The following is a 21,331-nucleotide window of genomic DNA, read 5'->3' on the forward strand; positions in this document are numbered from 1 at the left end:
TTCCATACCTTAGCAATCAGAATTCTTGTTGCTGCTACTGCATACATAAAAAGTTTCCTTACCCTTTTTGCAATTTCATTGCTCATTATACCTAATAGGAAGGCTTCAGGCTTCTTAGGGAAGGAACATTTAAAACATCTTTTTAAGTTCTTTATATATTGTTTCCCAAAATTCCCTGGTTTTTTTGCAGTTCCACTACATGTGGAGCATAGTGCCTTCTGCCTCCCTGCATCTCCAGCAGTTGTTTAACCTAGATTTATACATTTTGGACAGTTCTACAGGTATTAAGTACCATCTGTAGAACATTTTCATGAAATTCTCTTTCAAAGCGCAGCACTCAGTAAATTTCAGGTCCTCCCTCCACAACCTTTCCCATGATTCCATTTGGATGTTGTAACCAAAATCTCCGGGCCCATTGTACCATAACAGATTTTACTTCTTCCTCCTTGACCTCCCAGTCAAGGAGAAGTCTGTACATTTTAGAGAGTGGCTTTTTTGTGTTTGTATTAGGTCTTTCTCAAGTCTTGAAATTTTTGTGGATAAGCCTTTCTGTTTGTCCTTTTGGAATGTTTCATTTAGCTGGAAATATTGCAATCAGTCAAATGGGTCTGAATTTCTTCATTTTTTAAAAAAAAATTAACCTTATTTTCCTGCTCCAATAGCTCTTTATAAGTTGCCCAATTTCTTCTCGTGATTTTTTTTTTTTTTAACTGAGAATGCTTCTGTCGGTGAAACCCACCATGGCATTTTTGGTTCTAGTAAGTCCTTATATTTAGCCCACACCATATATAACAGTTTCCTAATCACATGGTTCAGAAAACCTTTGTGGACTTTAACCTTCTAGTATTCCAAATAGGCATGCCAACCATATCTATTATTGAATCCTTCTAGATCCAGCAAGTCGGTATTTTTCAACGTCAGCCATTCCTGAATCCAAGAGAAACAAGCTGCCTAATGATACAGTTTTAATTAAGGTTCTGGATGTCCACATCAGTAATTTGAACCTTACTATTAATCATTAAAATATGTAGTAAAAAAAATTCAGCTTTTATACTGCAAGGAGCAACCAGGCCAAGGACTGGAAACACTCAATACTATGAGCAACTGGCTGACCTGTATAGGGAACCACCAGAACTGCAGTTTGGGTCATGTCCCTGGACAGTAAAGTGATTGCAGATTCTGGCCAGATCGATCCAGGCTAACCATTGGACTCCCATAGGCCAGACAAACTGGTTTCCATGGGCAATAGCTGTCTTCCCGGCTCTCACCTGACTTATGGCTTTGCTCCTCACTCAGACCCCTGCAGTGACTCCTGGCTCTCAATGCTAACTTAACAGCTGCTTATAAAATAATTTACTGTAGTTCAGTTTTCTACTTCACACATGCCCCTCACATTAAGAAGACCAACCCTGTATGTGTATTTTTTTACATCACTTTGTACTTTACTTACTGCACAGATGTACTGTATGTCCAATAAAAACAGCTAAAAAAAGATTCCAGTCCTGTGCTCAGTGATTTGACCTGATTCACTGACAATCCTAAGCAGAAGATAGTTTGAAAATTTAGGTCTCTAATTTACTTCAAAGTAAGCTCTGTTAGGTTAAGTCAAACGTGTTGGAGTTAGGCTACTTGTATAAAAAATGGTTTTTGTTGAAACTCAATATAGGGTTTTAACAATATTTTAACGGGTAGCATTACCTGGTAGAATGTGATGTCTTGTATGACTGTCGCCTTTGAGGAACTATTTAATAAGTCACTCATGTCTCAAGCTATTGGCTGAAAGACAAATCTTTGGCCTCAACGCCACTCGCTTCTGTCAAAACACCTGGTGAGTGCTTCAGTATAAGACTCATCAGGCAGATAAAAGGCAGCACGACAACACGCCAACAGAGGCCAATTTAAGAAGCAAGCACAGTTTGAGTGTTCCAGCTGAACTATTTGAATTTTTAATTTCACCAGGGGAATATATTGCAAATTAAGTGTCTGACACACAGTCCATTTGGAATGAGAATTGAGTTTACTGAAATAGAAAGCAATCTTCTCCTAGCAACTCAGTAGTGATTGCCTATAATGAGAATAAGACAACAAACACTGAAGCTGCCATTTCAGGTCAATAAGTCAGATATGTCCAAAATTTGGCCATTCAATTTAATAAAAATCTGGATTGTGACTGATCTCTAGCTATCCCAATTATACTACTTTGGCTGTTCCAATATATTTACTGCATATTCAAAACTACAATATAATGTAATGCACAGGATCACATAAGATCACATTGCAGAATCAGGACATGTTATCCAGATACTTAAAGAATGGAAGGAAGGCAGAGGAAGGAGCACGTGCATTTTCAAAACCATTTAAAGTGAACTAATTACTCTTTAAGATGCTTTCTCTCCCCCCCCCCCCCAGCAATGGCATAATTCACAGAAGGAATTTCCTACTGATTGGGCTCACAATCATGATACTAAAATAGTAATATACTGTAAGATATTACAGGGGTTTATTCTCTCACTATTCCCTTCCCACCAAAGCTCAAAACATACATACCCATCTTAAGCATATTTAAAATGGAATTATTCCACTGTTAACTACTTGTGAGAGCTGGTTAGGGAAATTGATTTCAGGTTAAAGACAGAGACAAGCGTAAAGTTGATGGAAAACTGATCCTAAAACACCCAGATACAGTTTTTAAAAATACAGTAAATTATTTTGAACACATTCTCAAATCTGGAATGAGTAATCTTTTAGAAATTGTAAGAACTTGATAACATCACCTTTCAATATGTTATGTAGCAAATTTTAAAAGTTATATTTTTCTGCTGGATATTATTGAAAGCCAGTATTCTAATATTAATTTATACTGAAGGACAGAATATAAATTCACAAAATAAATAATGAGAAAAATCAATGAGATATTAACAGCCAATCGATTCCTAAGGCTGAAATCCTATACGGGAGGGGTGAGGCTCCACCCACCCCACTTACATATGAAAACAAACTTCACCACAGCCAATCACAAACAAACAAACACACCCTAGGCCAACCCCAACCTCTCTCACCACCAAAGAAACACAAGCGAATAGTGAACAGAACCCGCACAAGTGACGCTGACACAAAACCCCACACATACATTAAGTAAAATAGTAACATCGCCACCCGATTCCACCCCCACTCACCATGGCCCCCTCCACCTCTTTCCCCCTTTTCTTCCTAATGTAACACTAATGCAGGCATAGGCAAACTCAGCCCTCCAGATGTTTTAGGACTACAACTCCCATCATCCCTAGCTAACAGGACCAGTGGTCAGGGATGGTGGGAATTGTAGTCCCATAACACCTGGAGGGCCGAGTTTGCCTATGCCCGCACTAATGTCTCAACAAATGAAACTGATCTGTAGAAAATGTAACTTGAAAAAAGAGACATTGCACATACTTTTGTAAACCGAGAAATCTTTAATAAAAAATATATATTAAAAAAAAACAAAAACCATGAGGGGTGAGACACTATTCTCAGGTGGTGCCATCAGGGGCTGGGCTGAGAAAGTACTCAGAGGCAGCTGTACTGCTTTCAATGCCACCACCCATCCCTTCTGCCCATCCCTATCTGTTCTCTGCTAGACTTTGGAAGGGCCTGCCGGAAGGCCCCTTGCTTGAGACCCTTTCAAACCAAAATGTTTTTTTTATCAGATCATTTTTATTCTTCTGTTTCAGCTACATTCATACACCTCTTGAAAAGTAACCTGGTTTAAAATTTAACATGAATTTAAATACAGAGTAAACACACTTCTCTCGAAACTGTCTATATGACCCTGAGTTAATGCTTGTGTTTTTCCCCATGTAAATGAATTAACCAAATGGAAAATTGCTTGACCTTTCAGATCAAGCATTATTAATATGACACAGTAGGTCATTATCTTATTTATTATTGTGCAAAAAATGAATTGACCCTGTCAACCAAACAGCATGGACATTCACTTTCCAAGACACTGAAAAACATTGTTCTTTCTAGTTACTATCAGTGCTCTGAGCACCCTGCTAGAGAGTTTGGGCTTGTGACAGAGGCTTCTGGTATCCCAGTGGAGTTTTAGATATTTCCATTTGAACAAACAGAAACACAAAAAACCTCTTCTGAACTCAAGGGGAGCTTCAAAAGCAGCTAATCATGCAGCATGGTTGCCAGCTTTTTGAGGAAGTACAACCCTAAAAATCCCCTTAGACTCACAGAACTAGAGCATGATAATATTCTCTTGATCTTCACTTCACCAAGAACTGCTCCATCTCTGACATCTCAGCTGTAGATGTCCAATTATGATAGTATGTTCTTTAACATTACAAATATTGTAACCCTTTCTCTGTCCTCTCGGCAAAAATACTGTTGCACACCCTAGTCATCTTTCACCTTGACTGCTGCAATCTTCTGTCTAGCCTTCCACTGCCCCATCACCTCTATCTACCACCCTGCTGCCAAAATTATTTGCCTCTACTGCCACTCTGACTATGCAAAGTCCCTTTATAAATCCCTGCACTGTTTTCCTGTCTGCTCCCAGATCTTGTACAACCATTTCATCATTGCCTTCAAAATTCTTCAAGGTTCTCCACCATCCAGCTGCCCTTAATTTCTTAAACAAAAAAAGGGTGATGGCTCCATAAGTTGAGCAGCTTGAACAATAACCATCAGGAGCATGTGTTGTCGCTGCTGTTATTGAAGGGAGCGGGTGGGTTGTTTTGTGTATTTTTTATATTAGCTGTGTGTGTTTTTCTGTGAACATGTTTGCAGTATAATGTATTGTTATATATGTTTAAAATATCTTGTAAGCATCTGGAGACCTTTTGTGCGACAAGTGACTGATATATTTAATAACAAACAAGTCAAACAAGTATACAGCCTTCAAAAATATCTAAAATTGTGGACTAGCTAGGAGTTGCCACAAGACAACGTCATTCGTATCGAAATATTGAATACAAAGGTTATGTCAAAAGGATTTGGTGCTTTTAGACGTATCTAGAAGTTAGATTAAAAATGAAGGCATTGAGGATTAAAGAGCATCTATCATGCAAAAATATTGTATTTATCACAAGCTGTGGTGGGATGATGAGCTGCTTGTGCGTAAAATGCAAGTCCCTCAGAGTTTGATCAGGTTTTCAAACCTCTGCCTGTGACGGAGCCCCTCCGGCATGGCTGCGTCAATCGCTAGTAGAATCCGAAAGTGGTTGCTTTCGGAAACGTTTCCAACATAAAAGCTCTTTCACGGAAACACGTCTTCTGGACTCTCTGCGTGACAGTTTCCGGCGAGGCGTGGGTGTCCCTATAGGAGGTCCTGAGACCTCTCCACTGTTTTCGCTGGAAACGTCTCTGAGCCACCCCTCCGACTCACTTTCCCTGGAAGTTCCTGCTCGCCCCCTACTGGTTCCCTCTTCAGCTGCTCCGTCTCTTTCAACCTGAGGGAGCCTTTGCACCTCCTGTCCTTCCGATGGCAGTTCCCTGACATCCACCTCCCCTCCAGGGCCCCCTTCACCCCCTCCCGTCTCCTCTCCTCCGGGCTGGGAGGAAGTAAAACCCCTGAAAGAACCTTCCTCATCGTCCGAAGTTTCGAACACTTCCCTCCACCTGCTACTGTCCCTCGTCTCTCGATACTCCTCGTCTTCGGAGTCTATTCCCTCTTCCAACTCCGACTCCGTGAATCCTTCCATTTCCTGTTCCTCGTCGGTGGTGCCGAAGTACTCCCTCCTAAACCTTTCTACCGGCTGTGGTTTCCTAGGGAATCTTTGGTGGAACGTTTCTGTTAAAACCTCGTCATTGACCTCCCCTGCAGTCACCCAGGTGTTTTCTGACTCCGGTTCCCCTTCCCACGCCACCAAATACTCTACCTGATTTCCCTTCCACCTGGAATCGAGGATTTCCGCTACATGGTTGCTGCGTTCCCTCTCTTCCAAGGCTGGTCCCCTGACGTGCTCCCCTTCACGTCCCCCCCTGTATGGTGACAGTAACGACCTGTGGAACACTGGGTGCAATTTCATGTGGTTGGGTAACCGGAGTTTGAAAGCCACCGGGTTGACCTGCTGAATGACCTCAAAGGGTCCCAATCTTCTGGGCCTCAATTTCTTACAACCCCCTTTGAACGGCAACCCTTGGGTTGACAGCCACACTTGATCCCCCACCCTTATGGTTTCACCTTCCCTTCTGTTCTTGTCTGCCTGCTTCTTATATTGTGCCTTGGCCCTTTCTAAGTTGAGCTGGAGCTGATGATGGATCGCTTCCATCTCTTCTACAAAATGTTCAGCCGCTGGAACGCTCCATCTCTCCCCTCCCTCCCCTGGAAATGCCCTGGGGTGACACCCGTAATTAGCCAAAAAGGGGCTCATCCCTGTGGACACATTCTCCGCATTATTGTAGGCAAATTCTGCCAGCGCCAACTTTTCGACCCAATCGTTCTCTCTGTCATTGACATAACACCTCAGATATTGTTGAAGAATGCCATTTGCTCTTTCCGCCTGCCCGTTGGTTTCAGGGTGCCGGGCCGTTGAAAAATTGACTTCCACGTGCAGCAAGCTCATGAGCTTCCTCCAGAACCTGGAAGTAAATTGTTTGCCGCGGTCTGAGATCACCCTCAAGGGAGCCCCGTGCAACCTAAAGATGTGTTCTACAAACAACTTCGCTGTTTCTTCCGCTGTGACTGCATGTGAGCATGCTACAAAGTGGCACATCTTTGTTAACAGGTCTACTACTACCATGATGGCTGTTTTCCCCTTGGACTTCGGCAGATCCGTCATAAAATCTATTGATACCGCTTCCCAAGGCCGTTCTGGTGTGGGTAATGGTTCTAATAACCCTGCCGGCGCCCGTCTTTCCCCTTTGGCTCGCTGACATTGGTCACACCCTCTTACATACTCCCTTACATCTTCCCTCACCTTGGGCCACCAGAATTCCCTGGTAACCAACCACATGGTCTTGTGTTGCCCAAAATGTCCCGCCGTGGGGCTATCGTGCAACTGCTTGAGTACCCTCCCCCTCAATTCACCTTCGGGTATATACAGTGCCCCTTTGTAATACAATGCCCCATTTCTTTCCTCAAAACCTTCGGGGCTCTCGCCCTCCCCCCTGAGTCCTCTGAGCTTATCCTGGGCATATTCATCATTTTCCGTTTCCTCTACCAGTTCTCGTTGCCCCACCAGCGCCGCCCCACACACCCAGCGGTCCTCAGGGATGACATGTCTCTCTTCAATCGCCCCCTCCCCCTCCCAATACTCTGGTTTGCGTGAGAGAGCGTCCGCCCTGACGTTTTCTGGACCTGGCACATAACAAATTTCAAAGTTGAATTTAGAGAATTCCTGTGCCCATCTCACTTGTCGTTGGTTGAGCACTCGAGCTGTTCTCCAATACTCTAAATTCTTGTGGTCGGTGCACACTTGCACCTTGTGTTGTGCCCCAATTAATAAATGTCTCCACCTCCGGAACGCTTCGTGAATGGCAAGTAGTTCCCTGTCATACACCGTGTAGTTCCTCTCGGATTTATTCAGCTTCCGCGAGAAGAAGGCACACGGTCTCCACTCTGACATACTCCTCCCCGGTTGAAGAAGTACCGCCCCTACCGCCCGGTCGGACGCATCGGTTTCCACTCTCATGGGTTTTCGTAAATCCACATGCAGAAGTTGTTCTTCCGAGGCGAAAGCCCTTTTCAGTTCTTCAAATGCTCGCTCCGCCTCCGCCGTCCAAACAAATTTCTTCTTGCTGCTGAGGCAGTCGGTGATGGGCGCCGTCAAGTGGGCAAAGTTCTTGATGAACTTCCGATAAAAGTTCCCAAACCCCAAGAATCTTTGCACATCCTTCTTGGTCTTCGGCGTCTTCCATTCCAGTACCGCTTGGACCTTGCCTGGATCCATGGCCAATCCCTTGTCTGACAAGCGGTACCCCAGGAATTCCACCTCCTTGGTATGAAACTGGCACTTCTCCAGTTTCACCCACAGCTGGTTGGCTTGCAGCCTGCCCAACACTTCTCGAACGTCCCTCACATGCTGCTCCTCATCCTCCGAATACACCAACACGTCGTCTAAAAAGGCCACACAGTTCTTGTAGAGCAAAGGCCCCAGAACGTGGTTAATAAACGCTTGAAAGCACGCGGAGCCTCCTTGTAGACCGAAGGGCATAACGAGGTATTCAAAGGCTCCCAAAGGGGTGAACATGGTGGTCTTCCATTCATCTCCCTTCCTTATGCGTATCAGATTGTACGCCCCCCGCAGGTCCAGCTTTGTAAAAATCTTTCCCTTCCTTACCCTGGTCAAAATGTCATCAATTCGGGGCATAGGGAAAGCCAGGGGTTCCGACACTGCATTCAAGGCCCTGAAGTCACACACAAGTCTCGGCTTATCTGTGTTTTTTTTGTCCACAAAAAACACTGGGCTGCCCCCCACCGCTCGGGACTCTCTGATGAAACCTCGCTTCAGGTTTTTGTCAATGAACTCCCTCAGCTCCTGCATCTCCCTGTCGGACATGGCGTACAGCTTGCCCACTGGGAGTTGGGCCCCAGGGAGTAGGTTGATTTGACAGTCAAAGGGTCTATGCGGCGGCAGTTTGTCTGCTTCCCTTTCGCTGAATACGTTGCTCAGATCTGCGTATTGCGGGGGCACCTTCCCTCTGCCCATTACTTCCATCCCGGCTAGGGTGACTCTGTCTCCGCCCTGAACCTTCCCCTGCTTGCAGTGTTCTAGGCAATGCGCTGACCCAAAGGAGACCACCCTCTGATGCCAGCCCACTAGCGGATCGTGTAGCGCCAGCCAGCTCATCCCCAAAATGATGGGAGCTCCTCCCAAGGTGGCCACATTAAACGCTATCCGTTCGGTGTGCCTTGCCACCCTCATTATCATCGGGACAGTCTGTTGGCTAACTTCTCCTCCCAACAGCTCTCTGCCATCAATCGTGGTCACCTGCAAGGGATTACTTAAAGGGATGGTCTGTATCTGGTGCTCAGCTGCAAACTCCTTACTCATAAAATTACAGGAGCTGCCTGAATCCAAAAGCGCCTTGACCTGTAGGGGGTGTCCATTTGGCAGCTCTAGTGACACTTCTATCACTAAAGCAGGTCTGGGTGGTTCTGGCGTGGGCACTTTCACTGCTCTTTGGCCTGGCTGCTGTGCCCCGACGGTGGCAGCCAGGCGTTGGCTTTTACTTGCTCCTTGTTTTCCTCCTCCCTTTCCCCCACAGCTCCTGCCATCCCTTGCCATTCCTTTCTTTGTGGGCAGACTCTGGCAAAGTGCCCTGGCTGTTGGCAGAGATAACATTTCTTGGCGCTCTTTCCCTCCTTCTTCCGCCCTTCACTGGGATTTGAAACTGCGCGCGCCCGCGCTGTTCCAACTTCCATCGGCTCTGCCGGCGGGAAAGGTGGCTCTGGAATGTCCGGAATGCGCAGTTCCCTCCAACGGTCTCCTTTCCCTTCCCGCCTTTCCAAAGCTCTCGCTTCCTGGCGCGCTCCTATGGCCAGCGCGGATTTGGTCAGCTGATCCATAGACTCCGCCCTTGGCCCCCAGGAAAGTTCATCTTTAACGGCCGAAGAAAGCCCCTCTTCAAAAAGCATTTGGATGGGTTCCGCCGATAGGTCCCACCCCAATTTATGAATCAGCATAGTAAACTCAGTCCAGTACTCACGGACAGATCGGCTCCCCTGTTTGCAAGCCATTAACTGCCTTCGTACCACCCCCTGCTCAATGTCACTGGAAAACATCAGGTCCATGGCACGAAAAAACTTCCTCGTGTCCTTTAGTATCTCATTATTCACTGCCATCAGGGGTCGAACCCAATCCTTCGCCCCCCCTTCGAGATGGCCAATTACAAAAGCCACTCGCGATTCCTCGTCGGGGAAGTCATCATACTGCAGGTTGAGAGCGTATTGCATCTCAGTTCTAAAGGCATGATAGTTTCTGGGATCTCCCCCGAATTTCTGCACCAATCCTGGCACCTTTCTGGCTATCGGGGTGGTTTTCTCCTTTCCCTTTTCTGCATCCTGAGCCCTCCTCTCCTCAAGCCTCGCCGTTTGCATGGCCAGCTGGATCTCCAACGCCCTGTACCTTTCTTCCAGGCTTGGACCTCCTCCAGCTGCTCCTGCTCCTCCGGTTCCGGCTGGGTCGCTCATGATGCCGCTGCTTGCACAAGCTGGCTTTCAGGGACTTTCGGATTGCTGTGGTGGGATGATGAGCTGCTTGTGCGTAAAATGCAAGTCCCTCAGAGTTTGATCAGGTTTTCAAACCTCTGCCTGTGACGGAGCCCCTCCGGCATGGCTGCGTCAATCGCTAGTAGAATCCGAAAGTGGTTGCTTTCGGAAACGTTTCCAACATAAAAGCTCTTTCACGGAAACACGTCTTCTGGACTCTCTGCGTGACAGTTTCCGGCGAGGCGTGGGTGTCCCTATAGGAGGTCCTGAGACCTCTCCACTGTTTTCGCTGGAAACGTCTCTGAGCCACCCCTCCGACTCACTTTCCCTGGAAGTTCCTGCTCGCCCCCTACTGGTTCCCTCTTCAGCTGCTCCGTCTCTTTCAACCTGAGGGAGCCTTTGCACCTCCTGTCCTTCCGATGGCAGTTCCCTGACACAAGCATTCAGCCCGATAATCTTTCTAAGAAGGAAGCCATTTTTGCCTGAAGCAGAAGTTATATACAGTACCATGTACATGCCACCCATTGTCACCAGCTAGAATCATAGAATTGTACAGTTGGAAGGGACTCTGAGGGTCATCTAGTCTAACTTCCAGCAATGCAATGCTGGAATATCAACTAAAGCATCCATGACAGACAGCCATCCAACTTCTGCTTAAAATCCTCCAAGGAAGGATAGTCTACTACCTTCTGAGGGAGTCTGTTCCACTATCAAACAACTCTACATCAGAAAGCTCTTCCTGATCTATTTTCTTCTAACTTGAGGATAAAACAAGCTTGCTCCATCTTCCATGTGACAGCTCTTTGAATATGGTTCCATTATATCTCCCCTCAGTCTCCTCTTATCTAGGCCCACCATACCCAACTCCCTCAACTGTTCCTCATAAGGCTTCATTTCCAAACCCTTGATCATCTTGGTCTCCTTCCTCTGCACACATTCCAGTTTGTCAATATCCTTCTTAAAATGCAGCACCCAGAACTGAACGAAGTACTCCCCAGGTGTGGTCTGACCGAGGCAGAATAGTGGTACTATTACTTTCCTATACTTCTGTTGATGCAGCCTATAATAGCATTAGCATTTTTTTGCTGCTGCGTCACTCTGTTGACTCATTTTAAGCTTGTGGTCTCAGATCCCTTTCACATGTACTAGTGGTAAGCCAGGTATCCCCCATCTTATATTAGTGCAGCTGGTTATTCCTGCTTACATTTGTCCCTATTAAAATTATTTTTGTTAGTTTGGGTCCAGTTCTTCAATCCATTAAGGTCACGAGTGGGGAAGGTGGGATACAAATAAAAAAAAATTATTATGATTATTATTATTATGAATCCCGATTCTGTCTTCTGCAGCATTGGCTGCCCCTTCCAGTTTGATGTTATCTGCAAATTTGATTAGCATCCCCTCAACTCCTTCGTCTAAGACATTTATAAAGATGTTGAACAACAGGCCCAGGACAGAACCTCATGGCACCCTACCTGACACTTTTTTCCAGGATGCTGAGGAACCATTAGTGAGCACTCTTTAGGTTCAGCCAGGCAACCAGCTATAAATCCTCCTAACAACCTCATCCAGCCCACATTTTACCATCTTGACACCGAAATAACAACTTATCAGTAAAAAAAATTAAATCCCTATACAAGAGTATGGAACTTCAAGAATCATTAAAGAGCAAAAGGAATCAATCAGCCTCAAGAACGACAAACCCAACACTTTTGTTTCCATTCCATGCAAGTTATTTGTTTACATCTGTATCATGCACAAAAAAAGGGAAGCAGAAGTATTGCTGCATGCAATGTTATCAAAACAGAGGCAGGTTTCTCCAAAACAGAGGCAGTGGAGGGCATGAGCCAAATACAGCAACAAGCTGACAAAGCTAATAGAATTTGGCTGGATAAGCTATGACAAAAGCAAAGATGTTCAACTTGGATACCTACAATTCAATGTTATTAATCTTCCCTTGGAACCACTTTACACACTGAGGCTGCAGTCCTAAAATCCCACTTACATAGCAGTAAGCCCCATCAAGCCCAATAGAGCATACTTATGCCTTGGATTGGGCTGCAAATTTATAAACATACTGAAGTTTATAAAAGTTGTCCCCATATATTAAAACTACTCAAAATTTACTTGATCTGCAAAGTGCACTCAACATCTGGCCGTATAAGTTTCAGGGATTTTCCTTCTGTTTGGTAAACACACATTGGCAATTTCTTTTTCTTCGTTAGTAAGTAAGGATAAAATTGTATCTGCATTTATTTAAAAGTAAGCTCCCACTGAATTCAGTTGGACTTACTTCTAAGTAAGCATGCAGAGGATCAGACTGTTAATCGCTCGTATAAATAAAATTCCTCAGCCAAGCAATATTTGGCAATGGAAGTGTCCAAAAAAACAAAGCATAATGTCATTTACTGAATCAGACATCTGATCGGGTGATGGCTACTTAATAAAGTATCTGTCCGACTTAAGGACTTCCTGGGCTTCTTCAGCTGAAGAGACAAAGAAGTCTATTGATAGAGATCTTTTTTAAAAAAATTCCAGTGAAACAGTGTAGGCATTATATTGGAACTGAAAGCCTTTTGACTCTCTGGGGGACTATGAATAAAACTGAAAAGGGAACACCCAAAGGAGGCTTTAAAATGGGTTCCAAAGACTTCACTATTTAAAGAATTCTTCTCTTGGCAAAGACGGTTCACATGACTACACAAAAACAAACAGGAAGATGTGTAAAAGCTCCTACAGTTTCTTGATGTTTTGAGAAGATATGAGTAAAGATTTGCTGCGACTGCACTGCATCAAAGTCTTCATGAATATTTGCACTGTTTTTATTTTACTATTTACTTTTTAAAAAATTCATTATGTTTTTCCATAATAGGTATAACATGTGATCACGTTTCCCTTCTACACTCAAAATCCAAAAAAATATGCAAGATATTTAAAACAGAAAATATGATCCAGACACATATCCACTCAGAATAATCGTAAGGTTAGAATGCCCTCTGTAGGATTAAAACAGATGGTGACTTTCTTCAGATAAACTAGTTACCTCATACAGTGCAACAAGAAATAAAGGGAAAGTGCAGGTTGTTATATGCACATGCAGTTTGAAATACACAGCAATGTGTACAGTATTCTATGCAAGTTATTGAATATTTTGCTCACATAGTAGAATGTCCACATCATCAGCCATCAGGCTAAATGTGCTAGGGGTGGGATTAATGGAGGACCCTCTTTAATGTGAATGTGATAAGCAATCGATGTGGTAAAAAGGTTTTCAAACCATTTGAACAGATTTCTAAATAATTCCCAAGAAATATCCATTCTAGCTACCATATTTTTCGCTCTATAAGACGCACCAGACCATAAGACGCACCTAGTTTTTGGAGGAGGAAAACAAGAAAAAAAATATTCTGAATCCCAGAAGTCAGAACAGCAAGAGGGATCACTGCACAGCGATCCCTCTTGCTGTCCTGGCTTATGGGATAGCCACACGCAGCCTGTCCCGGGCAGTGGGAGGAAGGATCCCCCAAGAGCTGCACTCCCTTTAAAGAGCGCACGGAGCGTGTGTGTGGCTCTTGGGGGCTTTTCCCCGAGGAGGGAGATGGGCAGCCCTTGTTCTTGTTGTTCTTGTTGTTGTTGTAAAAGCTGTTCAACAGTGGAAAGGACTACCTTGGAAGGTAGTAGACTCTCCTTTGCTGGGGATTTCTTAAACAGAGGTTGAATGGTCATCTGCCAGGGATTCTTTAGCTTCCTGCTTTGCAGGGGACTGGACTAGATGACCCTTGGGGCACCTTCCAATTCTATGATTGTGGAAGAGGGCTGTATTTTTAAAGGCACTCTTTACATAGAAAATGTAAGTGGTCTAAGTATCACATAATCCACCAGCAAAAAAGCAGAAGAGGAAATAAAACGCACTTCTCTAATTAATGTGAAGAAGTTTGAGAAGAGAACAAATAGGAAGGAAATTATTTTAATGTGGGCATTGGGGTATCACTGTACTACATGACCACAAAAAAAACACAGAGGCTGGCTAAAGCCGACTAGTTTCAGTGCACTTAAACATCCTTCACTCTGTGCTGGAGAGCAGCCCTTGTCTTGTTTGAGAAAATAAGTAAAGGTAAAGGGACCCCCTGAACATTAGATCCAGTCGTGACCGACTCTGGGGTTGCGGCGCTCATCTCGCTTTATTGGCCGAGGGAGTCGGCGTACAGCTTCCGGGTCATGTGGCCAGCACAACAAAGCCGCTTCTGGCGAACCAGAGCAGCGCACAGAAACGCAGTTTACCTTCCCGCCAGAGCGGTACCTATTTATCTACTTGCACTTTGACGTGCTTTCGAACTGCTAGGTTGGCAGGAGCAGGGACCGAGCAACGGGAGCTCACCCCGTTGCGGGGATTCGAACCGCCGACCTTCTGAATGGCAAGTCCTAGGTTCTGTGGTTTAACCCACAGCGCCACCCGCATCCCTTTTGAGAAAATACTTTGCAAGTATTTCAATACAGAAATGATTGTACAACTTTTATGTGTGAGAGAACGCATGCAGTGACATTTCCATGCAATTAGCAGTCTATGGATTAACATACAGAGGTACAAATTATCGTGTGAAAAGGACATATACAAAACTTCAGAAAAGTCCACTAGGTATTACAGCTATCAAAAATGGGCAACTTGTAATTCAGATAAACAACAGAAGCATTTAAGGAGCAGGAACACCAGAACGTATCAGTCCACAAAAGCCTATGCTGCAATGAATTTGTTATATGTTTAAATTGCCACAGGAGTCTGGAAATCACTGCATATGCCAGAAATCATTTTCAGGAAAATGTCATTGATTTTGGTGGAAAATATATTATCTGTTGGTTGATATGCATATTATTTGAATGTACTGACCTCTTCCAGTCTGACACAAGAGGAGCTAACAATCTAGATTTTAATCAAGAGTCAGAGCTAGCTACATGAAAAATGAACGCATAAGCTGTTCTGCCTTGCTTAGTGATCTCACAAGAAATATGATAGGGACAGCTGAGTAGGCCTCTAAGATATCTGGGAAGATCACTTCCACAAAATTTCTCTTCTAAACTTTCCAAAGCACTATTCATACTAACAGGAGTGCCAACTTGATCCCGCGACTGTGGGTGCCTGGAGCCATGGGTGCCATGCAGCATACATGGCCCTGGTTCTGAAATTTGTGGGTGCCCAACCCCTTCACGGGGATTTTCGTGGGTGCTTGCACTCCCAGGGCCTCAAGGAGTTGGCACCTCTGCATACTAGTATTGTGCAATTAAGGTTCTAAGTCAGATATCTTTCCAGCTAAAAGTAGAGTCAAACAAAGCAATAACAGTGTGTCAATTCTTGTGGGTATTTCTTTGCCCCTCACTGTGTTCCAGAGCTACACTTTGGATGACACAGCAAGAATCAATTTGAACCCCAAGTCATATGACAAAGGCATACAAACCTGCTCACCTGAACCACAATGATGAGGCACAATGATCCCACAATTGCTGGCTGCAAATGATGCCACTCTTTATCCCAAAGAGTGTCTGAGCAGTATGTGCACATTTTCTTCTGCAGTGCAAAGAGGGATGCTTCAGAGGGATGCAACTGAGATTGGGAAACTAGTGCAGGGGGTGAAGGGTTAAATATCCTTTCCCCAGAACTGCAGCTCCAATCTAAATCAGTCTCATGATTCCTTTTAACTCCCCCCCCCCCAAATATATATATTGGAGATTGGATCATGGTTGGCCATGCTTGGTTTGCCACCTTAATTAATTTAGTTTGATCCTCAGGGACAGACAATCCATGTCCCAGATCTCCCACTTTTTTTGTATTTGAAGATCAGTGAAGTGGCTTTGGAGAGAAATGTTTAACTGTTTCCTCCTCCCCCCCCCCCAAAAAAGCTGCTCCACCTCTGTAACTCTCAGCCCTTGCAAAGCTGAAGTTGGATTTACAAGGTGGAACAGACAGTAGTTACAAGATGCTTTTCTACATACTGTGTTTTTAGTACTCTGAGGAACAGCACCCCTCTTGGTTGTCAAAAGAAGAAATTTAACGACTTTAATCAGTACAATTTATGTTGCAACACTTGTGCTTTGGAACTCCATGCCTGTTGACATTAAGCAGGTGCCATCACTATACTCTCTTACACACCTGCTGAAAAGTGTTCTGTTTCATGTCTGTCCAGGCACATGTTTTCGCTATATCAGTTTTTAAAATTGTTTTACATGTTTTATTGTGCTTAACTGGTTTTTATGTTTTTAAATATATATTTTTATCTTTAATTATTTTTTAAATCACAAGTGTTTACTGCTCTGGGCACCTTTGGGAGGAAGTGTGGGCCATTAAATAAACAAATCCTTATCTATTTTTTGTTAGTTTGTTTTCTTGGTTGGAGATGGGATTGGGGAAGTTGCAAGATACAGTTATCAAAGCAGACAGATAAATCTTGCCCACCAATCTAGCTTCTTCAGTCTTCTGAGAGTTGGCTGCACTTGCTTCATAAAGGCTTATCTAGATGATTATTTGTTACAATAACTAAAAGAGCAAATTCCAGCATTATGACCTGTAAATTCCTTATGTGGCAACAGGTCCAATAAGGGCAAGTTAGAAGAATGTCTTCAAACTTTAGACTTTCAGCTGATCGCTACCATTTTTGGTAGTAACAACCAAAAATGTCATAGAAACAGCAACAGATATATATATATATATATATATATATATATATATATATATATACACACATACACACACACACACACACACAACCCTAAATAACCAGGACTGTAATCATTCCACTATTAATGAATATTGAACTGGTACTTTTACAAGTGCCACAAAATTCCACACTTGTAAGGGATTGATATTTTAGACTGCCAACTCCTGCATTCTGGAACTTCCTACCAGCTGACATTAGGCAGAACGCCCTATCTATACACTTTTTGATGCCTGCACAAAAACTTTATAAAAACTTTGTCAATATGTGTTTTCATCTGTAACTTTCGCTTATAATGACCTCGTTTTTAACTTGGGACTTCTACGAATAATTTTAATGCATTCCTTGGAAACTGCTGAATGGTCCTATTTAAAATTAAGCAAGATAAACAAATCCTGTTAAATCGACAAATACAGGTCACCTTGATATTCTGGAAACGACGACAGTCTTTACTCAGACTTTTGTTGTTTTAACCCGTGTGCAACAACTGGACTCATTCTAGGTGCCTATTTTATAGTTTTGTTTTCCAACTTGTTGCTGTTAATACTTCTGCTTTATACACGCTGTAAAATGAAATAAAAGAAACTTTACAAAAGAAGAAGAAGAAGAGCACAGATCATAATAACACGTCCTGTCACAATATATGACAGAGATGGGGGAACTGTGGCCTCCAGATGTTGCTAGACTCCAACTCCCACCTTCCCTGACCACTGGCCTTGCTGGCTGGGGCTGATGGGGGCTGTAGTCCAGGAGCCCCTGGAGAGCCCCAGGGCCCCTAGCCCCGGTATAGGGTGCAGTACCATAACTTTTACCTTTGTTTTGTTTTGTTTTGTTTTTTACAATAACTTCCCTTCGTCGGATCCCCCACCCCACCCCCGCCCCATTTTTCTCTGCAGGGCTCCTATGCCTTTAACCGTTGGAAGTCAACAAGTGAGGGACCTTCCCAACTTCTGCCTCTCTAGCCGAGGCGGCGACGGTTGGAGGCCCAGGAGCCCTGGCGAGGCAGAGCACGGACCGGCAGCCCCGCTTTAGTCTTCTTCCTCGCCTGCTGCTGCCGGGCTGCCCGAGTGCCGCCTCTAGGGGCGGCGGAGACAGGGAGGGGAGAGCAGCACTGAAACTTCTCCCGAGGGAGCAAAGCCTTCCCCCTTGCTTCCCGCCGCCTGCCGCTCCCAAAGGAGCGCTCCCGCTCCCGAGGAGAGAAACGGCTCCGCCTGAGGAGAAGAATCCCGCTTCTTTTCTTCCCGCGCCCGCTGCCGGGCGTGGAGCTGAGGCGAGGAGGAACTCCGGCGTCCCCGCCGCCCCCTCAGCCCGAGAAGAGCCCAGTCCTCACCGGCCTTCGGCTCCGAGCTCTCAGGGGTCCGACGCCTTAGGTCTCCTGAGGGGCCGCCGCCGCTGCCGCTCCACATCCTCCTCCTCCGAGGCTGCCGTTCGTGGGCCGCCTCGGCCGCAGCCCCTTCCCCGCCCCTTCGGCGGCGGCGGCGGCGACTCGCATCCGCTGGAGCAGGCGGGAGCCAAGGGCTGACTGAGGCCGCCCCCTGGCCCGCTCCGCCCGGGTGGGGGAGAGAGAGCGCTCCCGGGACTTCTCGGCTCCGCCATGCTCGGACCCCCGCTCTTCTTCTTCCCGGGCTTTTGTGTGCCTTTTATCCAACGCGGGACGGCAAGGGAATCTTTTCCTCTGCCCTGCGTCGTTTTGCTAGAGGCGGCTCCACCTGTTGAGCCTCTGCCTGTCGCGCAGCTGTCGAAAGCACAGAAGCCCTAATGGTCGAAATCTCGCTAATTTTCCCTTTGCCTGCCTCAGCCAGTGCCGGCTTTACCTATACGCTAAACAAGCTGTAGCTTAGGGCCCCACTCTCTTGGGGGCCCCAAGAAAATTAAAAGAAAAAAAACACCTGGATGTACATTTCCAAAATATAAGATAAAAAACAAATAAAATAAAACCTACATACAGCAACAGTGTTTTGTGTTGTGTAGGCTCCTATGCTATAAGGAATGGGCCCTGCCTGCTCCCTAAAATATCACTGGTTTGCTCATTTCTATATATAGGATGCCTACATTCTGCATGGACTGGTCGCATGGCAATGATGTGCAAATGGCTTTAGATACCTATTAGGTCCATAAATTACCATATAGCATATATTCAACACAAAAAACAGCAACAATTTGTTGTTGACAAAGGACAGCTGGACATATAAAGGGCCCCATTACCTTCAGTAGCTTAGGGCCTCATCAAACCTAAATCCGGCCCTGGCCTCAGCCTCTACGTCCCACACATTCGGGATAATTAAGTGGGGGGAGGAGCTCAAAAGGGGAATTAAAGTTATTAGCTGAGTCTGGGCTGGGAAGTCAACCTATTACCCTCATAGACCTCCCATTTCCAGGACTGATTGTTAATATGCTCTCAGAGTTGTAGCTTCTGCGAGGGGAATTGGGGGTCTCTCCTAACAACTCTCGGCCCCTTTAACTGCAGCTCCCAGGATTCTGTGAGAGAAGCCAGGACTGTTTCCAGTGGCATGATACTTCTTGAAATGCATAGCACAGTTGATTCTTTTCTTGCTTATAATGCCTCTGTGGTTATTAGTAACCAGTAGCAGGGTGTATTCCCTGTATCTTCTAAAGTGTAGGGGGAAGTAAATCACACCTATGGATCCAGAAGTCATTTGTGCTCTGCATAAAATTGAGACACAGCTGCTTTCGGTAACAATTCCAGGGCCTTTCACTTTGCTTTGTAAAACTAGGCCTTCTTCCTGTTAAGCTACACACGCACAGTTACTAGCATCAGACTAAGCAGGCCCGTGACATAATAAGCCAGAAGTAAAATGGTAGGACAAGAGATCTTTGATGTTTTGGGAATAAAGTTCTGTTACTCTGATATTTTGTAGCTTCCCCATTAGTACAGAGCTTTTGTTGTCAAATAACTCTTCCCAGTAAAATGTTGTTCCAGCTATGTTGCTGCTTAGAAAATTTATTCCACTGTGGTCAAGGTTGTTCCCTTTAAACAGGAAGAGTTTGCTGTTTACCTTTCCAATACAGTGACAAGAGTTCACCATCGACTAATTGTGCAGTTTGATAGATCTCCAGCATAGATCCCTGGAGATCTTGTTCCATTACATCAAGTGTTGATAATATTGTCCAGCCCAAGGACCACATTCCCTTCTGAGTAACCTTCCAGGTCATATGCTGGCGTGAGCACAGCCAGAGAAAAAAGTGGGGGAGAGCAACAAATACAAATTTACTTTTGTACAGTAGGCTAGCTTCTACAGACACCTCTATTTGTCCTCCATCAAAACAAGAGGCATTATCAGAGTTTGCAGTTCTATAGTTAGAACTGCTACGAGAAGCAAACTGCTGAGCAGCACTGGCTGAACTGGAATGAGGAAACAAATTTAAACTTTATTTGCATACAAGTTGGTGGGAGAAAGGGAACTGAATCAAGTCTCTTCTGCCTGCAGAGCTGCAGGCTTAACAACTCTCCATTATATATATTTACTATATTCTTTTTATTTCTGTGACTGTTTAAAAAAAATAATCCTCAGGCAGGCTGAAGTATAACATATTAAGGCAGCAAAGATCCACAAGATGTCACTGTAGGACTACATCAACCAGTAATACTCTAAACCTAGCTCATGTTCATCTCTGCAGAAGGCAGTTTCTATGTTTCAGCATGTAGGACCACCCAAACATTTGTATTTCTTTATGCATCTTACATTTAATTATATTAATATATTTTGTTCTACACTTGCTGTGCACCTTGATGTTCACTGTATATAACAGCACAGGATACATTTTTTGTAAAATAAAAATAAATTTATATATGTGAAAGGCTGGTAAACCCAGAAGCAACTTAGCAACACATTACTTCCTAGATAAGCCCCTTTAATGTAATATTTGTAAATATGAAAATAACTTCCAGGTGTACCCTCATTAATATGTATGTATGTATGTAGCCCTAGGATGCAATATCTGTGATGCAAAGAACATTACTCTGGTTATATATTCTAACTTTAGCTGTTGAAAACTAAAGTAGGTGGTACATGTTATAGTAAGGCTATAATATATGTGTGTTACTCACTTCAGCAAATTCACTGATAGTCCTAAACTAAGTGAGCACCATCTCTCTTAGCAGAACATCTGTTTTAACTATGCCTCCTTTTTGGCCCAATACCAAGCATATGACCGACACCAGACTTAGGCTAAAAAATGGGCATCCTGCCATTGATTGTTTAGTGGATAAATGTCACTTTCCCAAATATTCACAGTATTCATGCAAATACACTTAACTTTTTGCAGCTTTCTTTGGAAGGTCAATCATGAGGTTCTGATGAGCTATGACTTGACTTCTCATCTCTTTATTTTTTGTTTGAAAAGACTACAGCCAGAGGACCCTCCAAACTGGATCAGGATAGCAGTACAGGGGAATTTCATCCTTTCTCCTTATACTTCTCTATGTAAATTTTCTCTGTGTTGCCTCATTGGAGAAATCTTAGATACT

General features: G+C 44.4%; 1 protein-coding gene across 1 annotated transcript in view; it reads right to left on the reverse strand.

The window, feature by feature from the left end:
• DISC1 (DISC1 scaffold protein) overlaps positions 1–18,537 on the reverse strand; it is a 153,637-nt gene extending 135,100 nt beyond the window's left edge. The window contains 1 exon segment of the mRNA XM_077925795.1: positions 18,173–18,537. Coding sequence (XP_077781921.1) covers positions 18,173–18,248 — 76 coding nt within the window. The 5' untranslated portion in view covers positions 18,249–18,537.
• Between the last annotated feature and the right edge of the window lie 2,794 nt (positions 18,538–21,331).

Source organism: Podarcis muralis, chromosome 3 (assembly GCF_964188315.1).
Source record: "Podarcis muralis chromosome 3, rPodMur119.hap1.1, whole genome shotgun sequence".
Lineage (NCBI taxonomy): Eukaryota > Metazoa > Chordata > Lepidosauria > Squamata > Lacertidae > Podarcis > Podarcis muralis.